Raw genomic sequence first — 26787 nt, 5'->3', positions numbered from 1 at the left:
ACAGATGCCTGTTAAAGTCACATCTTATGGATTACCATTGATTTCACTGCAGCCTAACTCATCCACAACCTAGTTAAGAAACTTCCCTTTCCCCTTGTTTTGCAAACTCTAAAGGATTTTACACCTTTCTGGATAAATAAAAGTCCAAAGTTTCTAGGGTATATAGATTAGATGAAAGAAAGGATCTTTGACCTCAGGAAAGATCACTGAGGTTCCGGGTCCTATTCTTGCCCTTGGGATTGGACTTAAAGCTCCCCAGACCTGCCACCTCTCTTAGGGTTTCTAAGAATAAGGCACTTTGATGTAATGGGGAAAAAGTATTTTGTTAGAAGTCAGAAGACCTGGGCTATAGTTGTGACTGTTTTGCTTACTACCTTCATGACAATAAGAAAGTCATATCATCATTCTGAGCCTCAACTTCCCCATCTGTAAAATGGAGTTGAACTAAGTGATCCCTAAGATTTCTTCTATCTCTGTGTTCCTATTTCTATGGGGGCATAACAACAGTCCATAAAATTGTCCCTGTGGTGATTCTGTTCTTCTTTTAAAATAAGTAGAATAGTTCTCTCTGGGGGAGAGCAGGTAGGTTTCTCAGGGGAGGTTTTCTTGGAGGCAGCCTTAGTATCAGTTCAGATCAATAATTACCCCAAATGCAGCCAGCTGGTAAAAATACAAACGTTTATTTTGTCCTTCCAAATTAGCCTGGTTAGTTGAGGCCTCTCTCTCTGCTTGGTTCCAAGAGCTCCCTCCAAATGTCTCCAAATCCAAAGGTTTTGTCCTTCAGTCTCTGCTTCTGCTTTTGCTTTCTTCAGCCTCCAGTCAGCTCCACTCTTCATGTAATTCTGTTGAAATCTGTCTGAGAGCCTCTGTCTTTTCTTTTATACGAGAGAGAGGGATTATGGGTTTTCTCCCATAGTGCTCTCTAGCCCTAAGAGCTTCAAGGGAGGTGTGAATTCACAAAGTTACATAGTTAACTTTGTGAATCTCTCATACTTGTGAACTCCAATGAGTAAAGGTGTGAACACAAGCGTTGTATCAATTAGTTCTACTTAGTATCTTGTTTCAAGTTCTGGCCCAAAACATCTTCTTGTAAGATTAGATCAATAATCTGTCAACTCTAATTAGTTAGCAGTTTTGTAAAGATTCCAACATCTCCCCCTTTCTTTTGTTTTAGAACATAGGGTGGTCATGACCTCCCTGACTTCTCAAGGAGGTGAGAACCCCCCAAAAAAGGTGATCACATCTTCCCTGACACCTCAGGAAGGGAGATGAAAACACCAAAGGAAATAGGAAGTCAAATCAGATTAGCGGGTTTCTGAAGGGGCTCACTTGAAACAGGTACACATAAATCCATCAATATGGGCCAGAACTTTGAAACAGATATACATGGTATACATGAATCCATCAATATGGGAGGCATTACACATAATTTACATAAGCACATAGCAATATAACACAGGCTAGTAGTAATGTAACAAATAACAAGAATCAACATGAAAATTTAAGTACTGCAATAGTCTCATCAACAATTTTTCATCTCAAGAAATCCAATGATTCTTGCAATTACATAAAATACATAAGCACATAGCAATATAATACAGGCAAGTAGTAATGTAACAAATAACATAAATCAACCTGAAAATTTATACATGTCCATAAGACCTAGAAATTGTCCAAAAGGATTCCATTGTCCATTAGTTTATGTGCCAGGAATCCAATAGTTCCTGTAAGCTCTGAAGTACTGCAAAATTCTCATCAACAGTTTTTCATCTGAAGGAATCCAATGATTCTTGCTGGTTTTTCAAGAACTAAAACAGTCTCATCTTGTGTTAGGAAATCCAATGATTCCTGAAGATTTTAAGAGTCCTGTTAACAGTCTCATTGTCAGCCATGCTCTTTCAGTGTCAGATGTTTCTTAAATCTCCTTTGTTTTGAAGTTTTTCTCTTTTTCTATTTCATCTACAGAAATACAATGATTGTTGCTGGTTTTTCAGGAACTGAAAGCTGAAGATTTTAAAGTTCTTTTGATAGTCTCATTGTCAGCCATCTGATTCCTTTTCCACCTGTGGAAATATAAGCAGATCCTCTTCCCCAAGCAGTTAACCTATCTAATTCCCTTCTATTTTGAGAGTTCATTGTAGAAATGGAGATACAATGAGAAGACAGGCTGAGAGAATAAAGGGCCCAAAACCCCATGTCCAAAATGTAATGGAGGCTTTCACTGGGCCTCTGAATGTAGACTGATCCAGAGAAATGAGAGGCAGGGCCTAGGCCCAAAGTATCAATCAAAGAACAGGTGGGGCATGATAGCAGCTGAGGTCACACCCAGAGAGACTTTAGAAATTTGGGATTTCTCCTCATCATCTGGTAATTACATTGGAGTTGTTTGCACTGGACACTGCCCAGTTGGGTTAAAAAATCTATATTCTCTCCAACTGTAATCCTGATTGCTTTTCTGTTGGTTGATGACATCAGAGTCCTGAATTTCTAAAGTCTCTCTGGGTGTGACCTTAGCTGCTATCATGCCCCACCTGTTCTTTGATTGATACTTTGGGCCTAGGCCCTGCCTCTCATTTCTCTGGATCAGTCTACATTCAGAGGCCCAGTGAAAGCCTCCATTACATTTTGGACATGGGGTTTTGGGCCCTTTATTCTGTCAGCCTGTCTTCTCATTGTATCTCCATTTCTACAATGAGCTCTCAAATGTCCAACCTTTCCACACTGAAAACATCGACGAGTTTCTGTAGAATTCCTTTGCCAAGAAGGACCTTGTCTTTCCATGTTCATCATAGTTTGGACACAATAAGCATTTGTGCCCGCTGTGGCACAGTGTCTTATGATCTCCTCTAAAGGAGCATTTTTGTCTAGCCCCCATATAATTCTCTTGCAAACCTCATTGGCATTTTCCTTAGCCAAATGTCTAGTCATTATTTCTGTTGCTGCATTTTCTCCAATGGTTCTTATTACAGCTGTTTGCAAATGTCCCACAAAATCTGCAAAAGGTTCATTGGGACCTTGCTCTAGTTTTGTGAAAGCATTATTTCCATCTTTCTGTCCAGGGAGAGAATTCCAAGCTTTTATTGCAACCTTAGAAATTTGCTCATACACTGTTATGGGATAATAAATCTGTTCTGAACTCTCTGCATACTGACCTTGACCAGCTAGTTGGTCAAAAGTGATTTGTCCAATAGCTCCTGTTTGCCTATTGCATTGGGCTTGAATCCTACATAATTCATGAAACTCCGAAAGTCACAATAAATTTTGTCCCGGTTCTAGACATGTCTTAGTATGGATTTCCAGTCATTCAGTGTTAAGATTTCATAAGACAAATTATCTAGTAACATCTTCATATAAGATGATGTAGCCCCATAAAGAGTGCAACCCTTTTTCAAATCTTTAATTTTTTCCAAATTAAAAAGAGTGTATTTTCTCTCTTTTTGACCTGAAGAGTCAAGCTTTTCAATCACAGGATATGCATTTATAAAATCAGATATATCTTCTCCTTCATTTTTTGCCTTAATTAATGCTTTTTCTAATCTTGTCAAATTCTGCTTTACAGGAGAAGTTGACTGTGTTTCTGCCTCTCTCCCTCCCCCTTCTTCTTCCACCCAGGAAGGGTTAATTGTGGGGGGAAGGTCATGAGATGTAGAATGACCTAATTCCTCCTGCTGTGAAGTATCATACTCAGAATTGTACTTAACTCCATTCTTATCTGATTCTTGCTCCTTTTCACCTAGTATAGTTGACACCTCTCCCTGCTGCTGTTTCTTCTTTTTCCTTATTTTAATAGTTATAAAATTTCCTAAAGCTAGTTGTATTAAATTATATGTATTAAATATGTCTTTGGAAATTGAGTTAGGCCCATTTTTATTATAGAATTGACAAAGATCCTCTCCTACCAATTTCCACTCGTTTAGATCTAATTCCTTTTCCAAAGAGAAACATGGTTTATTTCTTTGGTGTAACAACTAGCTTCATCTAGGATTGTCTTATACCATATTTAACTGAATTGGGACATCTTAGAGAGTTATCTGAAGATCAGATAAGAGAGGTAAAGCTTATCAAATAATGTAGAGTAGTTACTGATACTTTTACAATCTGAATACTAAGTTAAAAAAAAAGTTTTACTGTATTTGAATAATGATTTCTAGGGAATTCATTAAAATCAATAATGCAGGTACTTCTATATCATACTATGGTCAGTTCAATTTGAGGTATATGAACTTAATAAGATACCCAAGAAATTTTCACATTAACTGCAATCAATCTCATCACCCCCAATGAAACCCAATATACAAATTCTATGTAACCCTTGTACTCTACCCTGTCTACCCAAATTTGACAACCTATTACAATGAAAAATGAAAGACAACCCAAGTACAATTTGTTTTTTAATAAAGATAATTACAAAAGATGGAAAATCAGTTCAGAAAGGCAAATTACTTCTTTAATAGATCAATTTTTAGACATAATATAATAACTCACATCAATTTTAAATACTATCACATAAAGCATGGTGGAGAAAGAAATTTTGCATCATAATTAGAAAAACTCACAATACAACTTGCCAACAACCATAAAAAGCCATTTTGAAAATAAATACGGTCCATTCCAAGTAGTACAAAATGAAGTCAGCAGTCTCTTTTGAAAAGAAACCTGTATTTTTTTTTCCTCCCAATATGTTCCCAATTTAAACTTTTTCCTGAAATTGGTGTGAGGCTCCCTTAATTCAAGGATTGCTGAACTGTTCCAATTTGGTTCTGTTCAAAAGGCAAAATATAAAAGTGGCACAATTTTAGTTTAAATGCATTTTGACTAAACTAACATTTGTAACTATATATAACAAAACAAATATTATAGTGGCAGAAAATGTCTGTTTATTTTTTGTTCATTTAGTTCTCATTAAATTTTGAGAGCTAGGATTTGGTATAGTAATTCATTTTGTAAAGTCTAGCATCAAGAGCTGATGGTTGATGTAGATCATTTCTGAATATATGATACTAAAAATTCCTTAGTTGTATTCATCATTCTTAGAATATATTAATTTGGCTAGGTTAACTGAAACTTAACCACATTTAACTTGTAAGAGATTCAATTAGTACTGGGTTACCCTTTGGTGTCTGTCTTTTCACCACTGTTGTCCTTGGACTTCTCCTCTTCTTTAACATCTGCTTTCTTGTACTCTGTTTCCTTTTTATCTTCTTCTATTCTTGCTTTCTTTGCTCCTTTCTTATGATCAGCCACATTTCTACGTCCTCCTTCCCCTTCATCCTCAGAATCTGAAAATTCTTCATCACAAGCTATCCGCTTGTCAGATGCTCGAATAGAAATTCGTTTGTCTGGATCTTCTCCATCTTCATCCTCACTGTCTTCATGAACAGCATCTTCAGGGATGGCTTGCATCTGTATACCAGGCGCATGAGGTAACATGCGCAAGTTTTCAAATAAACATTGTTTGATTTTCTCCATGTACTCTGGAGTATTCTGATTTGTCATATTTGATGGACTAATGTGCAATTTAAAATCTGGTCCAAAATACTCAAAGTAATCGTTGTATGGCAACTCATTTGGAATTTCACAATCTAAGGCAACAGCAGTTTCATATGTCCAACAACGGGCAACATTACGGATTGTGTATCCACCTCCTCCAAGCATCAAAAGGGGCAAATTGAAAGTTTTTACAATTTCTACACATTTAGCATGACCTTTGACAGTAAGATTGAAACATCCAAGTCTATCACCAGATAATGAATCTGCACCACACTGCAACACTACTGCATTAGGCTGATACATCTCCATCACTTTTGATATTATTGGTTTAAATATCTGCCCATAGGACTCATCATCTATACCATCTCTCATTGGAAAGTTGACAGCATAGTACTTGCCTTTTTCTGCACCAATGTCCCCCAAGTCTCCTGTGCCAGGAAAGTATTCACCATATTTGTGGAATGATACAGTCATTACACGGTCTGTTGTATAAAATGCTTCCTCAACAGCATCACCATGATGGATATCAATATCAATGTACAGGACTCTCTGATGGTACTTCAGCAATTCTAGGATAGCAAGGACAATATCATTAACATAGCAGAAACCTGATGCTTCTGATTTCTTTGCATGATGAAGACCTCCAGCCCAGTTAACAGCCACGTCAGTCTGTTGTCTGTTTAATTTTACTGCCCCAGCAACAGAGCCACCAGTTGATAGTTGGCAAAACTCGAAAAGCCCATCAAACACAGGACAATCTTCTCCAACGTTAAATCTTTGCATCTGCTTGCTATACTCAGACATATTATCTGGTCTTATTGAGCGCAGAAATTGTATGTATTCATCGCTGTGATACTTGGTCATTTCTTCTGCTGTAGCTTTGTGGGGCCTATAAAATTCCATTTTCCTACACAAGCCATAATTTAATAGCAGGTTATGGGTCATGCGGATCCTATGAGGTTTCATAGGATGACCCTCTCCATAATAATAATTTCCAATATCACCATCATAGTAGTAGCAGACTTTCTTCTTGCTGCCTCCCTGACTGTACGCCATGGACTCCCAGTTGTTGCCGCCGCGGCTGCCGCTGCTGTCTCCAAAATCCTGGGCTTCTGCAGCTGCTGCTGCCTTTGCGGCTGGCTGGGAGCGTGCAGGGGACGGAGGATGGTAGTGATAGTGGTCCCTGTTCAGGTGCCAAAATGTGGTGATTCTGTTCTTCTTTTAAAATAAGTAGAATAGTTCCCTCTGGGGGAGAGCAGGTAGGTTTCTCGGGGGAGGTTTTCTTGGAGGCAGCCTTAGTATCAGTTCAGATCAAGAATTACCCCAAATGCAGCCAGCTGGTAAAAATACAAATGTTTATTTTCTCCTTCCAAATTAGCCTGGTTAGTTGAGGCCTCTCTCTCTGCTTGGTTCCAAAAGCTCCCTCCAAATGTCTCCAAATCCAAAGGTTTTGTCCTTCAGTCTCTGCCTCTGCCTCTGCCTCTGCCTCTGCCTTCTTCAGCCTCCAGCCAGCTCCACTTTTCATGTAATTCTGTTGAAATCTGTCCGAGAGCCTCTGTCTGTTTCTTTTATACGAGAGAGAGAGAGGGATTATGGGTTTTCTCCCATGGTGCTCTCTAGCCCTAAGAGCTTCAAGGGAGGTGTGAATTCAGATATCTCATACTAAACCCTCAAATTTCCCAAAGGTGTGAACTCCAATGAGTAAAGGTGTGAACACCAGCATTGTATCAATTAGTTCTACTTTGTACCTTGTTTCAGGTTCTGGCCCAAAACATCTTCTTGTAAGATCAGATCAATAATCTATCAACTCTAATGAGTTAGCAGTTTGTAAAGATTCCAACATATTCCCACAAGAAAGGGCAGGGGTTGGGGCCCTGAACTTCTCCCAGAGTCCTTTAGGGATTCTGGCTTGAGCATGTGTCAATGTATAGTCTGCATCTTAGGGAATGAGTACTCTAAGATGATTAAAGGAATCCTGGGTTAGTGAAAAGAAAATGGGACTTGCTAACAGGAGACTTGGGCTCAAACTTAGCTCTGATGCTTACTAAGTCTATGATTTAGGGCAAATCTCCTCCCCAGTCTGGGTTTTAGTTTCTCTTTCAGCAAACTTAGTTGGGATATCCACATCAACAATCTTAATAGCTAGTGTTCATATCATGCTTTCAGGTTTGCAAAGTGCTTTTTATGTGTTATCTCACTTGATATACAGTAAGCTTAAAATGGATATGTGGCCAAGTTATATAAGACCATATTATAAACCAATTATAGGAAGTTGGAAAGAGATTCTTTTCATAAGTATTAATAAGGAAAGGGCTCTTGCTGAAACAAAGGAGAGAGATGATCGTAGGAGATAAAATAAGCAGTTTTGATTACATGAAATTAAAGGTTTTGCCCAAATAAGAACAATGCAACAAGAATTAGAACAGAAAGTTAATTGGTGGGGGGGAACTTTAAAGCAAATTTCTCTGATAAATGTCTAATATCTAAGAAATGTAGGGAATAGATATACCTGGAAGAAAGAATATAGACTCTGAAATCATCAGGGCATTTTGAACATCCCCTCCATGTCTATGTAACAAAATTATTTTCATTAATAATCATGAAATGAAACTACTATTAATAATAATGTCCAGAAAATAGACACAATGGAAAATTCTTTTTATTAAACATTATAAATAGCCACGCCAACCAAAAAAAAAAATGAAATAAATATTATAGTACAAAAAAAAAGGAGAAAAAGTTATGTGTTAATACTTTAAACTAGATTAATGTGATATCCATGAGTTTCTTCGGCCAACAAAGAAGGTCCTTGTAAGATTTAGGGAGCTGCTCGTCATCATATCTTCTTCCATGTCCCATGGCCCACAGCTGCCTTTTGCCCCAATCTCAGCAATTCATTTCTGCTGAGAATACATTCTCCTCTTTTAGAGGAGGTGCTATTCTTAATACAATCCTTAAATCTTGAAACCAAAGCAGATCTTCCCTTGATGCTCCATTGAGTCAGGAGATCCCAATTCAAATCCTGTCTCTGATGTCAAATTACTTTGGGCAAATTACCTTTCTATGACACAGTTTCTTCATCTATAAAATGAAGTTAGATTATATTGCCTATGGAGTTCCTTTCTGCTTTAGATCAATAATCCCATGATCCTAAATAAAGCTCAGTTCCTACTTTCATGAATAGTTAATAACTGAAAAAACACAGTCTGCGCTATATAATTTATTAGCAAAACAAGCATAATAAATGGGTCAGTGGACTTCCCAGTCAGCCCACTGGGAATATACCTAAATATCGAGTAAGATGGATTTTTATTTTAAAAAAATCAAGTAATGTCAATTAATTAAAAGAAAACAATAGGATACAAAATTAGGTAACCTAATATCTAATTGGAAGGATGGGGGCTTTCCCAGTTGGGAGGAGAGAGAACAGTGAATCTTGGTCAATTTGGAAAGGTGGCAAGTAAGTGTCAAGATCTTTGTTTTCCTAGTATCAAGAGATGTTGACTAATTGTATCTACCTGCATTTATGAAACACAGATGATTTATACCATCTAATTTCCCATGGATGATTTGCAGAAAAACAAGAAGGAGAAGAATACAAGATAGAGTTGGTGTTCATGAGACAAATCTGTTGGTTCTCTTGCTTATCACACCAAACCAACCCCATTTTTGTAACTGGTCTCTATTTCTTGGAAATTAATGTCCAGTAGATGAGAATGAGACATATGAAAATGGGCTGTCTCAGAAGAAAGTGATTTTCCAGCCATTGAAGATTTTCAAGCAGAGGTTTAGATGACCAATCATGTCTGGCACATGTTGGAGTAAAAATAGAATGTAAGCTCCTTTAGGAAAGGCAGCACAATGCTGGGTACATAGTAGGTACTTAATAAATACTTATTGACTGTTTTTTTATCTATGATGACTTTGTATCTACCAGCTGGTAAAACTTAAAGGTCCATTTGATGGACTGTATTTGGATTATCCAAGGACCAGTCTGGTCAAGGGCAGAGATGGCTAGCAGGGACACAATTTTCTGGGATTCCCGTCCCACACTAAGACATGGGCAGCTATAGTCTGCAGTTGTGGAAGGAAGATCTATCCTCCTGAAATCACAAATAGCTGAACTTTAACGTGTAAAGTGTTTGAAGGTTGGTAACCTCATTTGATATAAGTACTTGTGTGACAATGGACAAGTGACAACTCACTTGGACTTGGGTTTCCTTATTTGTGAAGTAAGGGCATCTCTTTGCCTTCCCTCTGAATTCTTTATACCTAGAATGCTCTCCTGCTTCACCTCAACTTCTCTGGCTTCCTTCAAGACTCAGCTGAAATGCTCCCTTCTTCAAGAAGCTTTTTCTAATCTCCCTAGCTCATGCTGCCTTCTCACAGATTACCTTCCATCCTACTCTCTCTGTATATGTGTGTGTGTATACATATACACACAGATGCATATATTTATTATATATGTGTATATGTATCATACACACACAAATTCACACACACACACACACACACACACATATCTTGTCTGTACCTTGATATTTACATATTATCTCCCCCATTAGACTATCAATTTTTTGAGGGCAGAGACTATTTTCTGCTTTTCTTTGAATCCCCGATGCTTGGTACAATGTTGGGCACATGGAAAAGACTTTAAAAACGCTTGTTATCTGATTAATACAATATGTTGTAATATGAAAAGGTGTATGATATGGCATTATTCTCAGAATCCTAGCAAGGGCTTCAGCTTAAAAGGCATCTATCCGACCTCTTACTGGGCCTGAATTCCCCTCCATTTCCTTCCCCAACAAATGACCATCCAGCCTATCCTCAAAAACACTCCCCTTCAAATTTACTTTGTATCTTAAGTGTCTATATCTTTTCGTACACCACATGGCCTCTCCTGATAGAAGATAAGCTTCTTGATACTAGGAACTGTTCACTGTTACCTTTGTGTATCAGGTCTTAGCACAGTCTCTGACACAGAGTAAGCACTTAATAAATGTTTGATGATTGATTGATCTCCACTGCTAGGGAATTTGCTGCCTTTCATGACAACTTATTGATAGTTGGGATACTTTTTCCTTATATAGATCAAAAACCAACCTCTCTTCAATCTCCATCAATTTTTTCCTAGTTTTCTCTTCCAGGAATAAGAGTAAAGAAGATAAGAGGGTTTAGTACTATCTGCAGTTCTGTTTGTAATGGGATATTGCATGTACTATTAGACATAGGGAACTTGTTGCTAAATTTTGCTGAACTATTTTTTTTCTTTTTTAATCTTTTTACAAGGTTCCTTCAGATTCTGGATGACGGTCAAGTGTGTAGGTGTGGGGGTGTGGGAGAAAAATTCAGAAATGAAGCCAAATTTTTTTAAATAAAGAAAAAAGTCCTTCATAATATGATAACTTGTCAGTCATTGAAAAATTAATACTATAAAATCAATATCTAAATTCCTATTTAGAGATCATCTAAAAACTGCATCCTCATTAGCCTTGTCTGCTCTGACAATTTTGTCTTTTTATTTATTTCATGGATCATGGTGACCAAAGTGTTTTTTACTGTATGATCAGTTTCCAGTGATGACTTTGTCTTTGTTCAGCAAGGCTTGCCCCTGGGTGGCAGGTACAGACTGTCACTGGAAACCTTTCCAAAGGCCTTTCCAATTTGGAAGAACCCATCACTACTTAGAGTCTGCAAACACAATTGACTCAAAATGTTCAATTTCAAAATATTATTTATTGTGATCTTAATCATCAAAAAACACAACCATTTCAATAATGAAAAATAAGAAAGAGGATTGTAGAATAGACAATGGACTTCCATTGTGGACAGTTTTGTTTTTTAAATAAATATATATATTAACTTCTATAAGTTAATTGTAAAATTGCCCTATTATGTGTCCTCCTGCTCCTCTTTTTGCTCTCTTATTTGCACATTAAAAATTACTATTGATGCTTTGATACTTTTTAATACTTTAATCCAACAGTTCTCTCCAATAGAAACTCTCCTTTGTAATAATTTTATATCATCATCAGCAATGAACACCCGTATATCTCAATCTAGGAATTCTTTATCTTTCCTTTTCCCCTCTTCTGCCAAACTTCCTAGGAAGATACCCTAATACTTCAGTTTACCTCAGTTTCCAATCTCTCTTTCCTCTTTAACTCTTCCCCATCTCTCATGACCAGTATTCACTCGAATGTCCCAACCTAGTAAATATCCACCACATGTATTTCACTTCTCCCCTTTGCATTTAAGCAGGCACCATCCTGATTCAGGATCTCTTTACTTCTCATTTGGACTATCTCACTAGCCTCCCAAGTGGTCTCCCTTATTTTAATCTCTCTTTTCAAACTCATCCAATAAATGAAGCAGTAAAACAGGAGAATATATTAAACATCTGGTATGTGTCAAACACTGTGCTCAGCACCACTGATATGAAGACAAAAATAAAACTCTACCCTTCCAATGCTTACATTTCATTAGGAAAGACAATATGTCCATGTACAATAAGCATATGTAGAATAAATGGATATAACAGAAATACAAAGTATTTGTAAGGAATTCAAAGTAGGGAAGGAGGGCACCAGCAGTTGGGGGAGTCAGGAAAGGCACTGATGCTTAAGAGAAAAGCTCTCTTACCTCTTATACTCCTATTTTTAGAGGAGAGAATTAGGAGAAACTGGTGGAAATTGAAGAGAGGTCGATTTTTGATCTATATAAGGGAAAAAATGTTCAAATTTTGAATATGTTGCCCTGGAAGGCAGCAAATTTTGGCTGACAAAATGATATGTTGATGCTATGGATCTAACAGTGCTTCTCTTTGTAGTTAAAATTTTTCACTTGCTCCCTAGTGCCTAACAAAACAAAACAAAACAAAACAAAACAAATGCTACAACATTCTTAGCAAGGCATTTAAAGCACTTTCTTTCTGCCTCCAGATTATCTTTCTAGAATTATTTTATATTACTGCCTTCCATACATTTTTCATTCTAGTCAAACTGGTTCATTTGTTGTTCCCCTGTTTAGTATTTCATCTCTCATTTTCTTTTTCTTTTCACAGGCTATCCTGAATGTCTGGAAGGCTTCTCTTCCTCACCTCTGCTTCTTAGAATCTCTACCCTCCTTTATAGTTCAGTATATAAGCTATTACTTTTGTGAAGGTTTCCCCATTTCCTCTAGTTGTTTGTTCCCTCGCTCTCTCTCTTTCTTTCTGTCTCTGTCTCTCTTTCTTTCTCAGATCATATTTTGTCCATCTTTTTTTTTATTGTGTCTCTTCCTCCATAAGTGTGTAAGTTCCTTGAGGGCAGGAATTTTATTGATTTCCACCTTTGTATTACCAGGATCTAGCACAGTACCCTACATGTAAAAGGAATATAATAAAAGCTTCCTGAATTGAACAGAAATAAGATGGACGGAACATAAGTAAATTGAATTGCCATAGTCTCATGCTCAGCTTCTTAAAAACTGTGGTTTGTGACTCCATATGGAGTCTCAGAACTGAATATAGGGATCATGAAAAATGATTTATTATGAGTAAATTTTAATCTTTAAAATACTAATTAATCAGTAAAGTTTAATTTATATACCTGTTTTATATACCTATACACTTGGGATCACATACACATTTCTCAGGTGAAAAGGGGGTCACAAGTAGAAAAAGTTTAAGAAGCCCTGATTTCATTAGCACCTGAGTAGGGCTGTCATGAACATGTAAATGTACAAAAGTATGCCCAACTTGGCATGGTTTTATAGAAAAGTCATTTCTTTATAGATGTTTTCCAAGTTTAATTTTTTACATATGTCAGTTTTCTCTATTTTAAATAGGCCATAATGCATCTTTATTAGTGTTCCACCTTTCTTTTTTAAATACTATTTTATTTCTTCCAAATACATGTAAAGATAGATTTCAACGTTTATTTTTGTAAAACTTTTGTATTCCAAATTTTTCTCCTTTCCTCCCTTAACTACCCCCTTCCCCAAGAAAATAAGCAATCTTAATCTTTTAAGGTTAAATATGTGCAATTCTTTTAAAAATATTTCCTTATTTGTTGTGTTGTGCAACAAAAATAAAATCAAAAGGGAAAAAACCATGAAAAAGAAAAAAACAAGCAAATCACCACCACCAATAAAAACATGAAAACGCTATGTTTCAATCCACATTCAGTCTCCATAGTTCTCTCTCTGGATGCTTATGGTATTTTCCAACCCAAGTCTGTTGGAATTGCTTTGAATCATCTCGTTGTTGAACAGAGTCAAGTCCATCACATCTGATTATCATATAAATTTGTTGTTGCGGTGCACAATATTCTCTTGGTTCTGCTTACTTCATTCAGCATCAGTTCATTTAAGTCTTTCCAGACTTCTCTGAAATCAGCCTGCTTATCATTCATATTCATATACTATAACTTATTCAGCCATTCCCCAACTAATGGACATCCATTCAATTTCCAGTTCCTTGGCACTACAAAAAAAGCTGCTACAATGGGTCAGTTTTCTTCAGATGGGACTCCTGGAAGATTTCCTTAATATGAGATTTCTAAAGCCATTAAGATGAGGAGGGTTCTTACTGCTCTAACAGATGGTATTTCCCTAGCTCATCAAAACAGTGGACTTGGACCCAACCCAGAACTATATTGCCGGCTTCCACCCACATGGTGTTCTGGCTGCTGGACCCTTCATCAATTTCTGTACTGAAGGTACCAATTTTTCATCTTTGTTTCCTGGGATCCGATCCCACCTGATGATGCTGACTTTGTGGTTTCGAATTCCCGTCTTCAGGGACTATATCCTGGCTGGAGGTAGGTTTCTTCCCCTTCCCATTTCTCCATTGCCAATTCCCCATACCTGATTTGAGAAGGAGGATGTCTCTGTACGATGACTTGGTTCACAAAGATAGACTCATTAAAAGAAACCAGACAGGAGTACTTATCCTTCTACCAAGGTAATGACCTCTGATATTCAGGAAAGAGAACTTGTGGGTAGATGGGAAAAGCATTTCAGTACTAAGTGTTGGGAGACATTGAATTAGACTGCCAGAGCCAGGGATACTGACCCATGGATGATAGGATGGAATTAGGGAACCCAGGCTCAAGTTATGAGTCAGGTATTTACTATCTTTTGGATCATTTAACTCTTTTGCCTCAGTTTCCTCTGTAAAGTTGAGGGTTTGGATTAGTTGATCTCTAACGTAATTTCTAGCTCTAAATTTATGATCCTGTGAAAGGCTTCGTTTGTTAAATATTTACTGTGTTCCAATAATTATTCTAAGTGCTTGGGATACAAAGAAAGACAAAAAATAGTCCCTCCACTCAAGGAGCTTAAAATCTAATGGGGGAGCCAAGATGAAAACAATTTTGAACAAAGTAAATAAACACAGAATAACTTGGATGTAATTTCTTTTTATTTTTTATTGAAGCTTTTAAATTTCAAAACATATACAAGGATAATTTTTCACCATTGACCCTTGCAAAACCTTGTGTTCCAATTTTCCCCCTTCCCCTACCCTCTCTCCTAAATGGCAAGTAATCTAATATATGTTAAACATGGTGAAAATGTATGTAAATCCAATATAGGTATTCATATTTATACAATTATCTTGCTGCAAAAAAAGAATCAGATCAAAAAGGCAAAAAATGAGAAAGAAAATAAAATGCAAGCAAACCACAACAAAAAAAGTGAAAATGCTATGTTGTGATCCACACTCAGTTTGGAAGTAATTTCTGAGGGAAGCTAAGCCCAGATGTGTGTTCATAAATATTTGCTAATTGTTCAGAAACCTGTTTGTTTTGGCTCTGGCACACCTCTAGAAGGCATTTAGATTAAGCAGATAATGAGATTTTAGGTGAACCTGGAAAGAAGTCAGGGAAGCCAGGAAGCTGAACTTAGCACTCTAGGCATGTGGAATAGCCAATGAAAATGCCTAGGATCAGACTATGGAGTGTCTTGTACGAAGAACAACAAGGAATCTAAATGGAGGTGTGTATGTGGTAGACAAGTAATAGTAAACAAGAATTTTAAAAACCAAACAGGATTTTCCATTTGATTCTGGAGATGATAGGAAGCCATTAGAATAGGAAGAATGGTATGGCCAGCCCTGCACTTTAGGAAGATCACTGACATTAGAATGGAAGAAGGGTTAAAGCAGGGAGATTACTTGCAATAATCTAGGAATGAGGTGATGAGGGCCTGTACCAAGATGGTGGTACTTTCAGGGGAGGGCAAGGGGGCAAATACTCCAGAAAATACAAAAAGTGAGGGTGGAAGAACATGCAACAGAAATTAAGGGGGGTGGGGGAGAAGTGGTCAAGAAGGACACCTAGCCTGGATGACTAGGAGGATGGTAGGACCCTTGGCAATTGTAGGGAAATTAGGGAGAGAGGAGGGTTTGGGGTGAAAGATAATGAATTCAGTTTTGGACAACTGAATTTAAAATGTCTATTTGACACTCACTTTGAGATGTCCAATAGGGAGTTGGAGATTCAAGTTTGGACATGAAGAAAGAGGCTGGTGATAAATAAGTAGATCTGAAAATTATCTGTATAGAGAGCATAATTGAATCCACATGAGCTGATGAAATTGCCAAGTGAAATAACATGGGAGAAAAGGACCTAAGAAAGAGCTATTTTGCCCTCCCAGTTTGCAGATGAGAAAACTGAAGCTGATAGAAGGGCTTTGATTCAGTTGTGGTTACACAGATATTGAGTAGCAGAGCAGAGACTCAAACCTAGTTCTAACTCCAAAGTTAGTGGTATTTCCACATCACCGAACTATCTAAAAGGTTTATGTGGAAAAAAGAATATAATGCTTTTTTGCCTTTAAGGAACTTCCGCCTTCACAGAAGAGAGACATGATGCTTGCTAGTTTCTTTACTAGCTATGTGATCCTGAGAGAATTTCTGTCTCTGGGTCTCCATTTCCTTTTCTATAACTTAAGTTGATTGAAATAAATGACATCTGATGTTCCTTCTAACCCTAAATTCTTTTGATCTTATAATAAAAGATAGAGATCCTACACATAAAGACCCAGTCTGATGGGAGATACATGGTTTCTGCCTTTGGGGAGTTCCAAGTTTGAACAGAAATGGTTGTCTCCCCAGAGTACTCTATCTGGTGTCACAAACAAAGAAATGACAAAAGAGAAAACTTTTTCCAGAATGTATATTGACAGTTTGACATGGATACAATATAAATTGAGTATATAAGCACTGGGACATGCCTTGAAAGGAAGAATGAATTATTTAGGGGGTACAATACTAGATAGCTTCCTCAGGCAGATTAGTTTGGCAATGGGTAAATAATGTAGATCATTGAAGAGGACAAGAAGAATTTTCTGGATGGGGATAATAGCAAATGCAAAGGAACAGACCATGAAATAGGTCAGCAGGAACAGAAAACAACTCTTTGCTACAATAAAGGGTTCACTTCGGGGGGTCATGAGAAAGATTGATAATATGAATAATTCACATTTTTCTAACCACTTGAGGTATCTGATGCACTTTCTCTACAATATTCCTGTAAGGAAAATCATACAAGTGTCCTCCTTTTACAGAAAAGGAAACTGAGGCTGAGAGAGAGAAAATAGTTACTCATAGCTCATAGCTACTCAGCTAGTAAGTTTCAGAGTTGAGACATAGTCTCTTATTTTTTCCACTATTCTTGATGACCTTTGAAGCATGGAGAGAATATTTTAAAAAAACATATTATAAGCCTTGTTCTGGGACACACCGTAATCTCCCCCTTTTAGTTGCTTTCCCATGTAATGACTGACCTGGAACCTAGAGGATGCTATGGCCCTTCCTGATTTGTATCAAAGCTGACAAATAGGGTGGGGTATCACCATCATGCAAAACAGTGCCTTTGTCTCCTTCTCTGCTCCCTAATCCCTGCCTCCCTTAGGTCTAGTCACGTCAGAGAAGGAGTGTGTCTCATACTTGCTGAACAAGAAGGAAGGTGGAAACTTGCTAGTGATCATTGTGGGAGGTGCCCAGGAGGCCCTGGATGCTCGACCTGGAAACTACACACTGCTACTGAGGAACCGAAAAGGATTTGTTAAACTTGCTTTGCTTCATGGGTAAGGGCCAATCTTAATTTTTTTAGTCACTCTAAGACCAGTATGTCTTATCTTCTTATGTCTTATATGGCTTATATTATGTTGAAATGCCAAAATAAATAATATTTTATTTTTTTTTAACATGTTGCCAATGAGAACATAGATCCCTACTCTTCTTTCCCCCCAAAAAAACCCTTCAAATAATTTTTTTTAAAAAAAGAGTGTATTTCAATCTGTATTCAGATATAATGAGTTCTTTTTCTAGACATGGATAGCATTTTTCATCATAAGTCTTTCAGAATAGTCTTGGATCATTGTCTGTCTGAAAGGAGCAAAGTAATTCACAGCTGATCATCTCACAACATTGCTATTACTTATTACTTTGTATATACAGTACATTTCACTTTGCTTGAGTTCATGGAAGACTTTCCAGATTTTTATGAAAGCATCTTACTCATAAAAAAATTATATTTTAACAAGGAGACTCCCTGTCCTCTACTACACTTATCCCTTCAACATTGTAGGGATTAGGGTTTAATTGCCCCCCTCCCCCCCCACACACACACCTGGAAAATCCATGCAAAAATTTTTGGCTCCTCTTTTGTATCAGAGAAAAAGTTTGAATTTTTTGTTTCTATTTCTTTTATGGAAAGTTAATAGTATCTTATTGTAAAATTTGAGTTAAATATTTGGTAATAGGCTATATTGTACAATATTATGAATATAATTTTATACATTTCTGAATTTCTAAACTTTTTCTATGGTGCCTGCTGACTTTCTCATGTCATCTACTTCTTCTGCAAAACTCCCCAAAACTTCGTATTTAATTTTTATGCTAATTTACTATGAGGAAAATCACAATGTGGAAGGGATAATTGTATCTTTTTTACTTTATGACACAGACAACTGCTCTTTCTAGCTCAGTGCTCAATCTCTTTGTAGTTCCCTCTCTTGGGATGGAAGGAGGCATCTGAGGTCATTTGTGCCTTTAGCAAAGTTATCTAAAAGTTTGTCACCCTTGTGAAGACCAAGTGATTGATACACCATCACAAGTCCTTCAGCACTGAGCGCATATCCCCAGCAGTAGCCAAAGGAACTCACCTGAGCTCCAGGCTGACTCAATGGAGTATGCTCCACCCCCACAACATTTGTATTTGCTTATCTATAAATATGTTGTTTTTCCTTCCCTCCTTTATGACTCTTTATGAAAATGTAAGCTTCTTGTCAGGGGCTATTTCCTTATTATTATCATTATTATCAGCAGTGTCCAACACAGTGCTTTAAAAATTGCCTGTTGTTATTGACCGATTCCTGTTCAGAACAAAGTGGCCTTTAAAGCATCTTCTAACTCTGGGATCCTGGGGTGCTATGGGTACCTAAAGGGAATGTCAGGGATTAAGAGCTGAGTCCTGTCTTGTAAGGATGAGATGAGGAATTGTGGCCTCAGGTTTCCTCATAGCACCCTCTAATGGCCATTAATCAGAACTCCTGGAGAAGTGGCCTTGGTGCTGAATTTGGGATTCCTTCTCAGACGCTAATATTTGTCTCACCTCTGCTTCATCTCCTGTCTCTCTAGGGCAAGTCTGTTGCCAATATTCTCCTTTGGGGAGAATGATCTCTTTGACCAAATTGACAATCCCCAAGGGTCCTGGCTACGTTGGTGCCAGGAAAAACTGCAGAAGGTCATGGGCATCTCCCTCCCGCTCTTCCATGGCCGTGGGATTTTCCAGTACAATTTTGGCCTGCTTCCTTACCGAAGGCAAATCACTAGTATTGGTAAGTTACAGGGATGCCAAGGGATGTGGGACTGGCCTTGAATGGACTCCAAGCATCCCACTTTTCAAGCTTCATCCTTACCTAGGATCCAGCATAGCCCCCAAGCAAGCCATCTTTCCCTGCTAGTCTCCAAGACCCTCTTCCATGGAAGCCAATAGACAAAGATGTTTTGTCCTAAGACCATAGGACTTAAATCTTACAGGAAATGCAATCCAACCTTTTCATCTTATAGATGAAAAAACTGAACTCAAAGAGCAAAAGTAATTCTTCCCAAATGCACCCAGGCAGTAAACAGAAAAACAGAAAAAGAGTCAGGCACCAACAAGCAATGACTTATGAAGTATTTAAATTAGAAGGAACAGCCTTCAGGATCAGCCAGCCCAAAGCAGCATGCCCGGCAATTTCCACTTGAACTTACCAGGGATGGGTATTTTACTTTGGATGCTTAGGTTGTTATTTCTTTCTTCCTTATATGGAGAAATAGATATCTGCTGTTTAGACTTAAAGCATCATAGATTTATAGCTCCTTAGATCACTTAGTCTAATACTTTCATCTTATTTTATTGATTTCTTTTTAGTTTTTGTTGTTTTTTGGTTCTGTCACTTACTTCCTAAGTCATTTACATTTATAGGGCCCAGGTTCTTTAAGTGACAGAACCAGGCTTCCAACCAGGTTTTCCATTGTGCTGTGTATTTTAGCCTGAGTACTTCCCTGATTATTCCTAGGTTCTGCTCCAGCACAGAATAAACCTTCTTCTTCCACAAGAAAGCACTTTGTAAATCTTAAAGATCTAGATGATGTCAGTTATTATAGGATCATAATGTAATATATTCAAATGTGAGTTTTTATTATTATCATTTTTTATAATAATAATTATTATTAGCATATAAATACCACCTGCTATGTGCCAGGCATAAGCCAGTGCTACTCCAGCACACTAAAACTCATCAAGCTTTGCCATCAATATGTGCAAATTAAAAGTAAATTGGTATTGAGATATAGTCTTAAAGCACTCTTTAATGAAAGAATGACATGCATTTTAATGTCTGGGATTAATGACAGTTGTTTTGGCTGTTCATAGGTTTTATTCATTTCATGCTTGGTTCTGATGAGTGGAATTATTTTTGGAAAGGGAAATATTACTATATTACAAAGTAATTTATTATCATTACAATGAGTATTTTTATCATTATAATTTTACACCGCCAAAAATATTCATAGATTATGGCTCTTCTATACTTTGATAGTTGATATTTAATGAGTTGATGTGACTGAAAATCTAGAAGCCCTAGAGAGAGGTCCTTCCCATTTCCCTAGGCTAGTTCTTAGAGGATCTATATTTAAAGTTTTTCTAGCTTAGTAGAATCTATCAAACTATTGCTGCCCTTATTGTTATTACCATTATTAATATTTTTGGCTTCAGCATTTATTAGCTGAACTTTGGGAGAGAGTCAGTCAATATCATGGAGCCTCAATTTCCTTATTTGTAAAGTGAGCATACGAATTTTTGCACTACCAACCTCATACAGAGAGAGGGTGTGGAATTAGATGGTATGCAGGGGATAAAGCGGATAGAATGCTGGACCTAGAATCAGAATGACTCAAGTTCAAATTTGGCTTCAGACACTTAATAGCTGGGTGGTTCTTGGCAAGTGATGACTTTGTTTATCTCAATTATCCTCATATGCAAAATGGCTGTAACAATAGTATCCACTTTCCAGGACTACTGTGAAGATGAACATTTATAAAACACTTTTCAAATTTTAAAGTGTTATGTAAATTCTAGCTATTATTCTTATGGAGAGAAATAGAAAGACAGAGAGAGAAAAAGAGACAGAGAGGGAGGAGGAGAAGAAGGAAAGAGAAAGAGAAACAGATAGAGGGAAGAGGGGAAGAAAGAGAGAAAGGAGAGGAAAAGAGATAGAGACAGAGACAAATAGAGGGAGGAGAGAGAGGAAGACAGAGGGAGGAGAGGGAAAGAGAGAAGGAGACAGAGACAGATTAGGTGGCACATGGGGGATGACAGAGTGCTGCTTCTGAAGTCAGAAAGACTTGAGTTCAAATTTGGCCACAAAAATAAATAATTGTATAACTGGGCAAATGACAATTTCCAGTCATCTCAATTACCTTAATATGGAAAATAGATACAACAGTAGAATCTACCTTCCAAAGTTGTAGTGAGTTCTTAATAAAGCACTTTGCAAACTTTAGGTAGGGAAAGGGAGATGGAGAGACATGAACTAGAAACAAAGATAGAGAGAAAACATTTCTTAATTGTTTGCTAGGCACTATACTAAACATTGAGAATACAAATAAAAGCAGAGAAGACAGCCCTTCCTCTCAAGGAGCTTACATTCCAATGGAGGAAGACTATATCTAGAACTAAAAAAGAGAGGGATGGAAAGATCCACCTGAGGGAAGAGAACATGAAAACTTACATGGTGCCCTGTGTCATGGAGAGATGAGGCAGTGAAGCTTACCTGTAAGAGTCAGTGGCCTGAGCAGTGGATAGTGTGCTGGCCTTGGAATCAGAAAAATTGGATTCTAACCCTGCCTCAAATACTTGTGAGCCTAGGCAACTTACTTAACTTCTCTAGACCTCAATTTCCTCATCTATAAAACAGGACTCAATGGATTCAGTGGATTCAATGACCTCTATATATTGTTATGATATGTAGCCTTCATGTCAGTAGGAAAATTGTTTCATTGACCCTGAAGCTACTGGATTAAATGTTGAGTTGCTTATTGAGTCATTGAGTCGGTTCAATCATGTGCAACTCTTAGTAACCTCATTTGGAATTTTCTTGGCAAAGATACTGGAATGATTTTCCATTTCCTTCTTCAGTTCATTTTACAGATGAGGAAACTGAGGTTAACAGGGTTAAGTGACTTGCCTAAGGTCATAGATTAGTAAATAAGTGAAGCCAGATTTGAACTCAAGAAGAAGAGTCTTGCTGATTGATTCCGGCCCAGTGCTCTATTCACTGAGCCCCTTAGCTGCCCCTTTTCCTAATATCAATGCCCATTCAATCCCTAGGCATTCAGTAGCCTTAACCTAGAGAGTGTGAGCATCCATGGTGCTTAGAAATGCTTCAGACTTAGCACATCACTGGATGAATTCCATTTGGCAGGCAGATAAATGAAGACCAAATATATTATTAGCCTAAGCTAGAAAATGATTGTTGGTGTGTCAGATTAGACCCAAGAATTTGCCCATTTACCAGAGCTCCATTTCTTGGGTGAGGGAAGAACATAGGTCTTCTCACTCTCTCCTTCTGCTTTGTTTCTCTCAGTGGGGAAACCTATCAAGGTGAAGCAAAATACCAATCCATCCCAAGAGGAAGTGGACCGTCTGCACCAGCAGTACATGACAGAACTATGCAACCTCTTTGAAGCCCACAAGACCAAATACAACATCCCCCCGGAGCAGCACCTGGAGTTCCGATGAGCCCACCACCTGCCATGCTCTCCCTCTGCCCTGTCCTTGCGTGACATCAAAAAATAATGGAGCCCTAACTAGCAACTGTGGTGCCAGAGCAAACAAAAGAAACAATTCACACCCATCTTTTTCATACTTAGAGGATCATAGATTTAGAGAATATAGAATCTAGCCCCTTTATTTTATAGATGAGGAAATAGAACCCCAGAGATGGAAAGTGACTTTCTAAGATGACACAATTTTGAGATGTCAGAAACAGGATCCAAATTAAGGTTTCGACTCCAAAGACAACATTTATCTACTTAACTGCTCCATAATTCATGATGTGAAAAAATATCTAAAGTAGTTAAGAAATCTTCAGTTTAGGGGTTCTGAAAATTGGGGAATGGTGGGGAAACTACAAATCAATACAACTATTTTGGAAAGCAATTTGAAGTCATTCAAATAAAGGGACTAAAATGTTTATGCCCTTTATTCTAGAGATTCTACTGTTGGTCATGTGCCGCAAGGAGGGCATTGATAAAAAGAAAGGCACCCGATACCAAAATATTGCTATCAGCACTTTTTTGGCAGCTAGGAACTAAAAACAAAATAGCTGCCCATTTACTAGGGAATGGCTAAACAAACTGTGTTCCATGAATGTAATAGGATGTTACTGTACTACAAGAAATTATATGTGTGCTGAATACAGAGAAATATGAAAAGATCTCCATGAATTGATCGAGTGAAGTAAGCAGACCCTAGAAAACAATATTCACAGTAACAACAATGAGAATGTAAAGAACAACTACAAACCAATCAAAACTGAAAGTTGACAGAATTACAAAAAATAAACAACCCCAAAGAGTTATGAGAATATTCCTTCCCCAAGTTCTTGGCAGAGAGGGAAGCCATATAGATATGAAATATCAAATCTGTTGTCAAAATTTTTCAAGTATTGGTTTTTCTCTTTTCCCCCCCTTATCTTCCTCTTTTTTTAAAAAAAGAAATCTTTTGTTATATGGGATGGTTCTCTGGGAGGTAGAAAGAGAGAGAAGCATTCAGAGAAAAATTCAAACAATGTAAAGGCAAAAATGTCATTAAACATTTTGTTTTAAAAATCTTCAATTGAATGGGAATGGGAAGAAAAAAATTAGTTATTATAACTATGAATCAGATGCCTGGGCCACACAGTTTCATCACTACAGAATGGATAATTGCTTCACTAATTCTGAAGCTCTAGCATTGAATGATAAAAAGCGAGTTCTGACCCATAGGACCTTCTCTCTTCTGAACCTACACTGGCTGCTCTATTCCTAGGCATCAAGAGGCTGAAAAGTTGTTTTTATTGTTGTTGTTTAGTCATGTCCTGCTCTTTGTGTTGCCAGCAACCACAGAACACAAGTGCCTTCTATCATCCACTGTGTCTCAAAGTTCAAGTTCATATTTATTTCTTCTGTGACACTATCCATCTCATCTTTTCCTTTTGCCTTCAATCTTTCTCAACATCAGGGTCTTTTCCAGTGAGTCCTGTCTTCTCATTATGTGACCACAGTATTTAAGCTTCAGTTTCAATATTTGATTTCTGCTACCCAAAGGCAATCTCAGAAGTCTTCTCCAGCACCAAAATTCAAAAGCACTGATTCTACAGCACTCAGCTTTCCTTATAGTGCAACTCTCACAGCCATACATTGTTGCTGGAATACCCATAACTTTGACCATTTGGATCTTTGTGGGCAAGATGATATCTCTGCTTTTTAATATGCTATCCAGATTTACCATAGCTTTCCTTCCAGGAAACAAGCATCTTTTAATTTTAATTTCATGATTGCAGTCACTGTCTACAGTGATATTTTAAGGACCATGCCTAGGTGAAGGGGCAGGTCAATTCTCAGAGAGCATCCACAGCTGTGAATCATGACATTTGAAGGAGTTGCAAAGCAGCCCTTACTTTCACAGATGTTCCTTGTGGATTGGGAATAAAATAAAATTGGAGGCAAGAGGGAAGAGGTCAGAGAAAAGCAACTGCCTCTCAGTCTTCTTGTATCATCATCATCCTCTCACATGAAGAGATCCATTCTACAGGTCTGAGTTAGACCTCAGCAGCCACTGGCAGGTGACTCCTCCTGTATCACAACAATCTTTGGGCCCAAGAATATAAAAGCTGACACAGCTTCCAACTTCTTGTTGCTCTGTTTGCCAGTAAGTAATGGGATCAGTTGCCAAGATCTTAGTTTTTTTGATATTAAACTTCAAGACAGCTTTTACAGTCTCCTCTTTCATCTGCATCAAGAAGCTTCTTAATTCTTATTCACTTTCAGCCATCAGAATGATATCATCTGCATATCTGAGACTGTTGATAATTCTGGCTACTGATTTATCCAGAAGGGCATTTCACATGATGTACTTTATATATTCACTCCTTAAGAATTTTGCTGCTGTGAGACAGACCCAATTGCTTGGCTTAATTATTACTCAGCAAAGTAAATCATACGTTCCCAAGATGTTTTTAGTTGGTTTCTTTGAGAGGCAATATGGAATATTGGATAGAACAATGGGTTTGGAATCAAGATCTGGGTGACTCTCAGAAACTTAATAGTTATGAGATTCTGAGCAATTCTCTTGACTATCTGGCCTGTTTCCCCTTTGTGAAATAAAAGGGATGGACTCAGTGGCCTCTAAGACTCCTTCTAGCTCTAGCTAGACATGAACAATTTTCAGATGATGAAATTAAAGCCATTTATAGTCATATGAAAAAATGCTCTAAATCAATATTGATTAGAAAAATTCAAATTAAAACAACTCATCAGCAACCTCATCAGATTGGCTAAGATGACAGGAAATGATAATGATAAATGTTGAAAGGGATGTGGGAAAACTGGGACATTAATGCATCATTGATGGAATAGTGAATTGATCCAACTTTTCTGGAGAACAGTTTCGAACAATTCCCAAAGGGCTATAAAACTGTGCATACCCTTTGATCCAGCAGTGTTTCTACTTGGTCTGTGTCCCAAAGAAATCATAAAAAAGGGAAAAGAACCCACATGTACAAAATGTTTGTAGTAGCCTTTTTTTGTGGTGGCAAAGAATTGGAAAATGAGAGGATGCCCATTCATCAGGGAATGACTAAGTTAAGAGTATATGAAAGAAATGAAATGTTGTTATTCTATACGAAATGATGAACAGGCTGATTTCAGAAAAGCTTAAAAAGACTTACATGAATTGATGCTGAGTGAAGTGAGCAGAACCAGGAGAACAGCTTGTACAGCAATAACAAAATTATGTGATGATCAGTCAGCTATGATAGGTTTAGTTCTTAGAAATCCAGTGATCCAAAGTAATTTCAATCAATTTTGCATGCACAGAGAGAACTTTGGAGACAGTGCAAATTGAAACATGCTTTCACCTCTTCTGTTTTTTCTTTCTCGTGATTTTCTCCCTTTATTCTGAATTTTCTCTCCCAGGAGACTCTTATGGAGATATGTAAAAAATGAATTTACATGTATAATTTAAAAAACAAATAAAATTACTGAGATTATGAGAGTGAATGAAATTGCTGAAAGAAAAGAGAGTTGGGCCCAAGACCATGTCCTCCGTCTCCTAATTTTACTTCTAAGAAAAACTTCCACAATTTTCTGATTCCCCCTCACCCAGTGACTCCCATGTGAGGACAATATCTTTGAATCCCCAGTAGATACTTAAATATCTGGTTTGTTCAGGGGAGAATTGGACCCAACCTGAAATCGTGCTGAAGAGTCAATTGTTTGAAATCAGAAACAAACTTTATAATGCAGATTAAAATAAAACTGTGCTGTGTATGCATCATTTCCCCCCAGGGCAGTTGATTGTTGAATATTTACCAGAATACTCTTGGTTCACTGAATTGAATTGAACTATTTATCAGATAAGGCCAGATCTGAACCGGTCTTTCTCTGTGCCACTGGATGTCTTTGCTGGCTTGTGTCAAAGGCTCCTTTCTGAGCTACAAGGCCGATAGACTTTAATGACTTCTCACTTCTGGCTGGTTGGCTTCCATTCAGATTTT

At 37.5% G+C, this 26787-nt stretch overlaps 2 protein-coding genes across 2 annotated transcripts in view; one reads left to right on the top strand and one right to left on the bottom strand.

Annotated features, from left to right (window-relative positions):
• Positions 1–26564, top strand: part of MOGAT2 (monoacylglycerol O-acyltransferase 2) — a 48050-nt gene extending 21486 nt beyond the window's left edge. Inside the window, exons 3-6 of the mRNA XM_051987084.1 lie at positions 14090–14294; positions 17391–17565; positions 19121–19320; positions 22615–26564. Of these exons, the coding sequence (XP_051843044.1) occupies positions 14090–14294; positions 17391–17565; positions 19121–19320; positions 22615–22769 (735 nt within the window). The 3' untranslated portion in view covers positions 22770–26564. The remainder of the gene's footprint in view (positions 1–14089; positions 14295–17390; positions 17566–19120; positions 19321–22614) is intronic.
• LOC127555063 (histone deacetylase 2-like) lies at positions 5038–6572 on the bottom strand. Its single transcript, XM_051987083.1, has one exon. It carries the CDS (start codon positions 6544–6546, stop codon positions 5107–5109), a length of 1440 nt encoding a protein of 479 aa, XP_051843043.1. The 5' UTR covers positions 6547–6572; the 3' UTR covers positions 5038–5106.
• Positions 26565–26787: the final 223 nt, after the last annotated feature.

The sequence above is a fragment of the Antechinus flavipes genome, chromosome 3 (genome assembly GCF_016432865.1).
Source record: "Antechinus flavipes isolate AdamAnt ecotype Samford, QLD, Australia chromosome 3, AdamAnt_v2, whole genome shotgun sequence".
NCBI classification, from domain to species: domain Eukaryota; kingdom Metazoa; phylum Chordata; class Mammalia; order Dasyuromorphia; family Dasyuridae; genus Antechinus; species Antechinus flavipes.
The sequence above is the reverse complement of the archived record's forward strand: the minus strand, read 5'-3'. Positions and strand labels throughout refer to the sequence as shown.

Excerpts from the sequence above, each read along its gene's own strand:
- LOC127555063 (XM_051987083.1), bottom strand. The coding sequence starts at position 6,546 with ATGGCGTACAGTCAGGGAGGCAGCAAGAAGAAAGTCTGCTACTACTAT.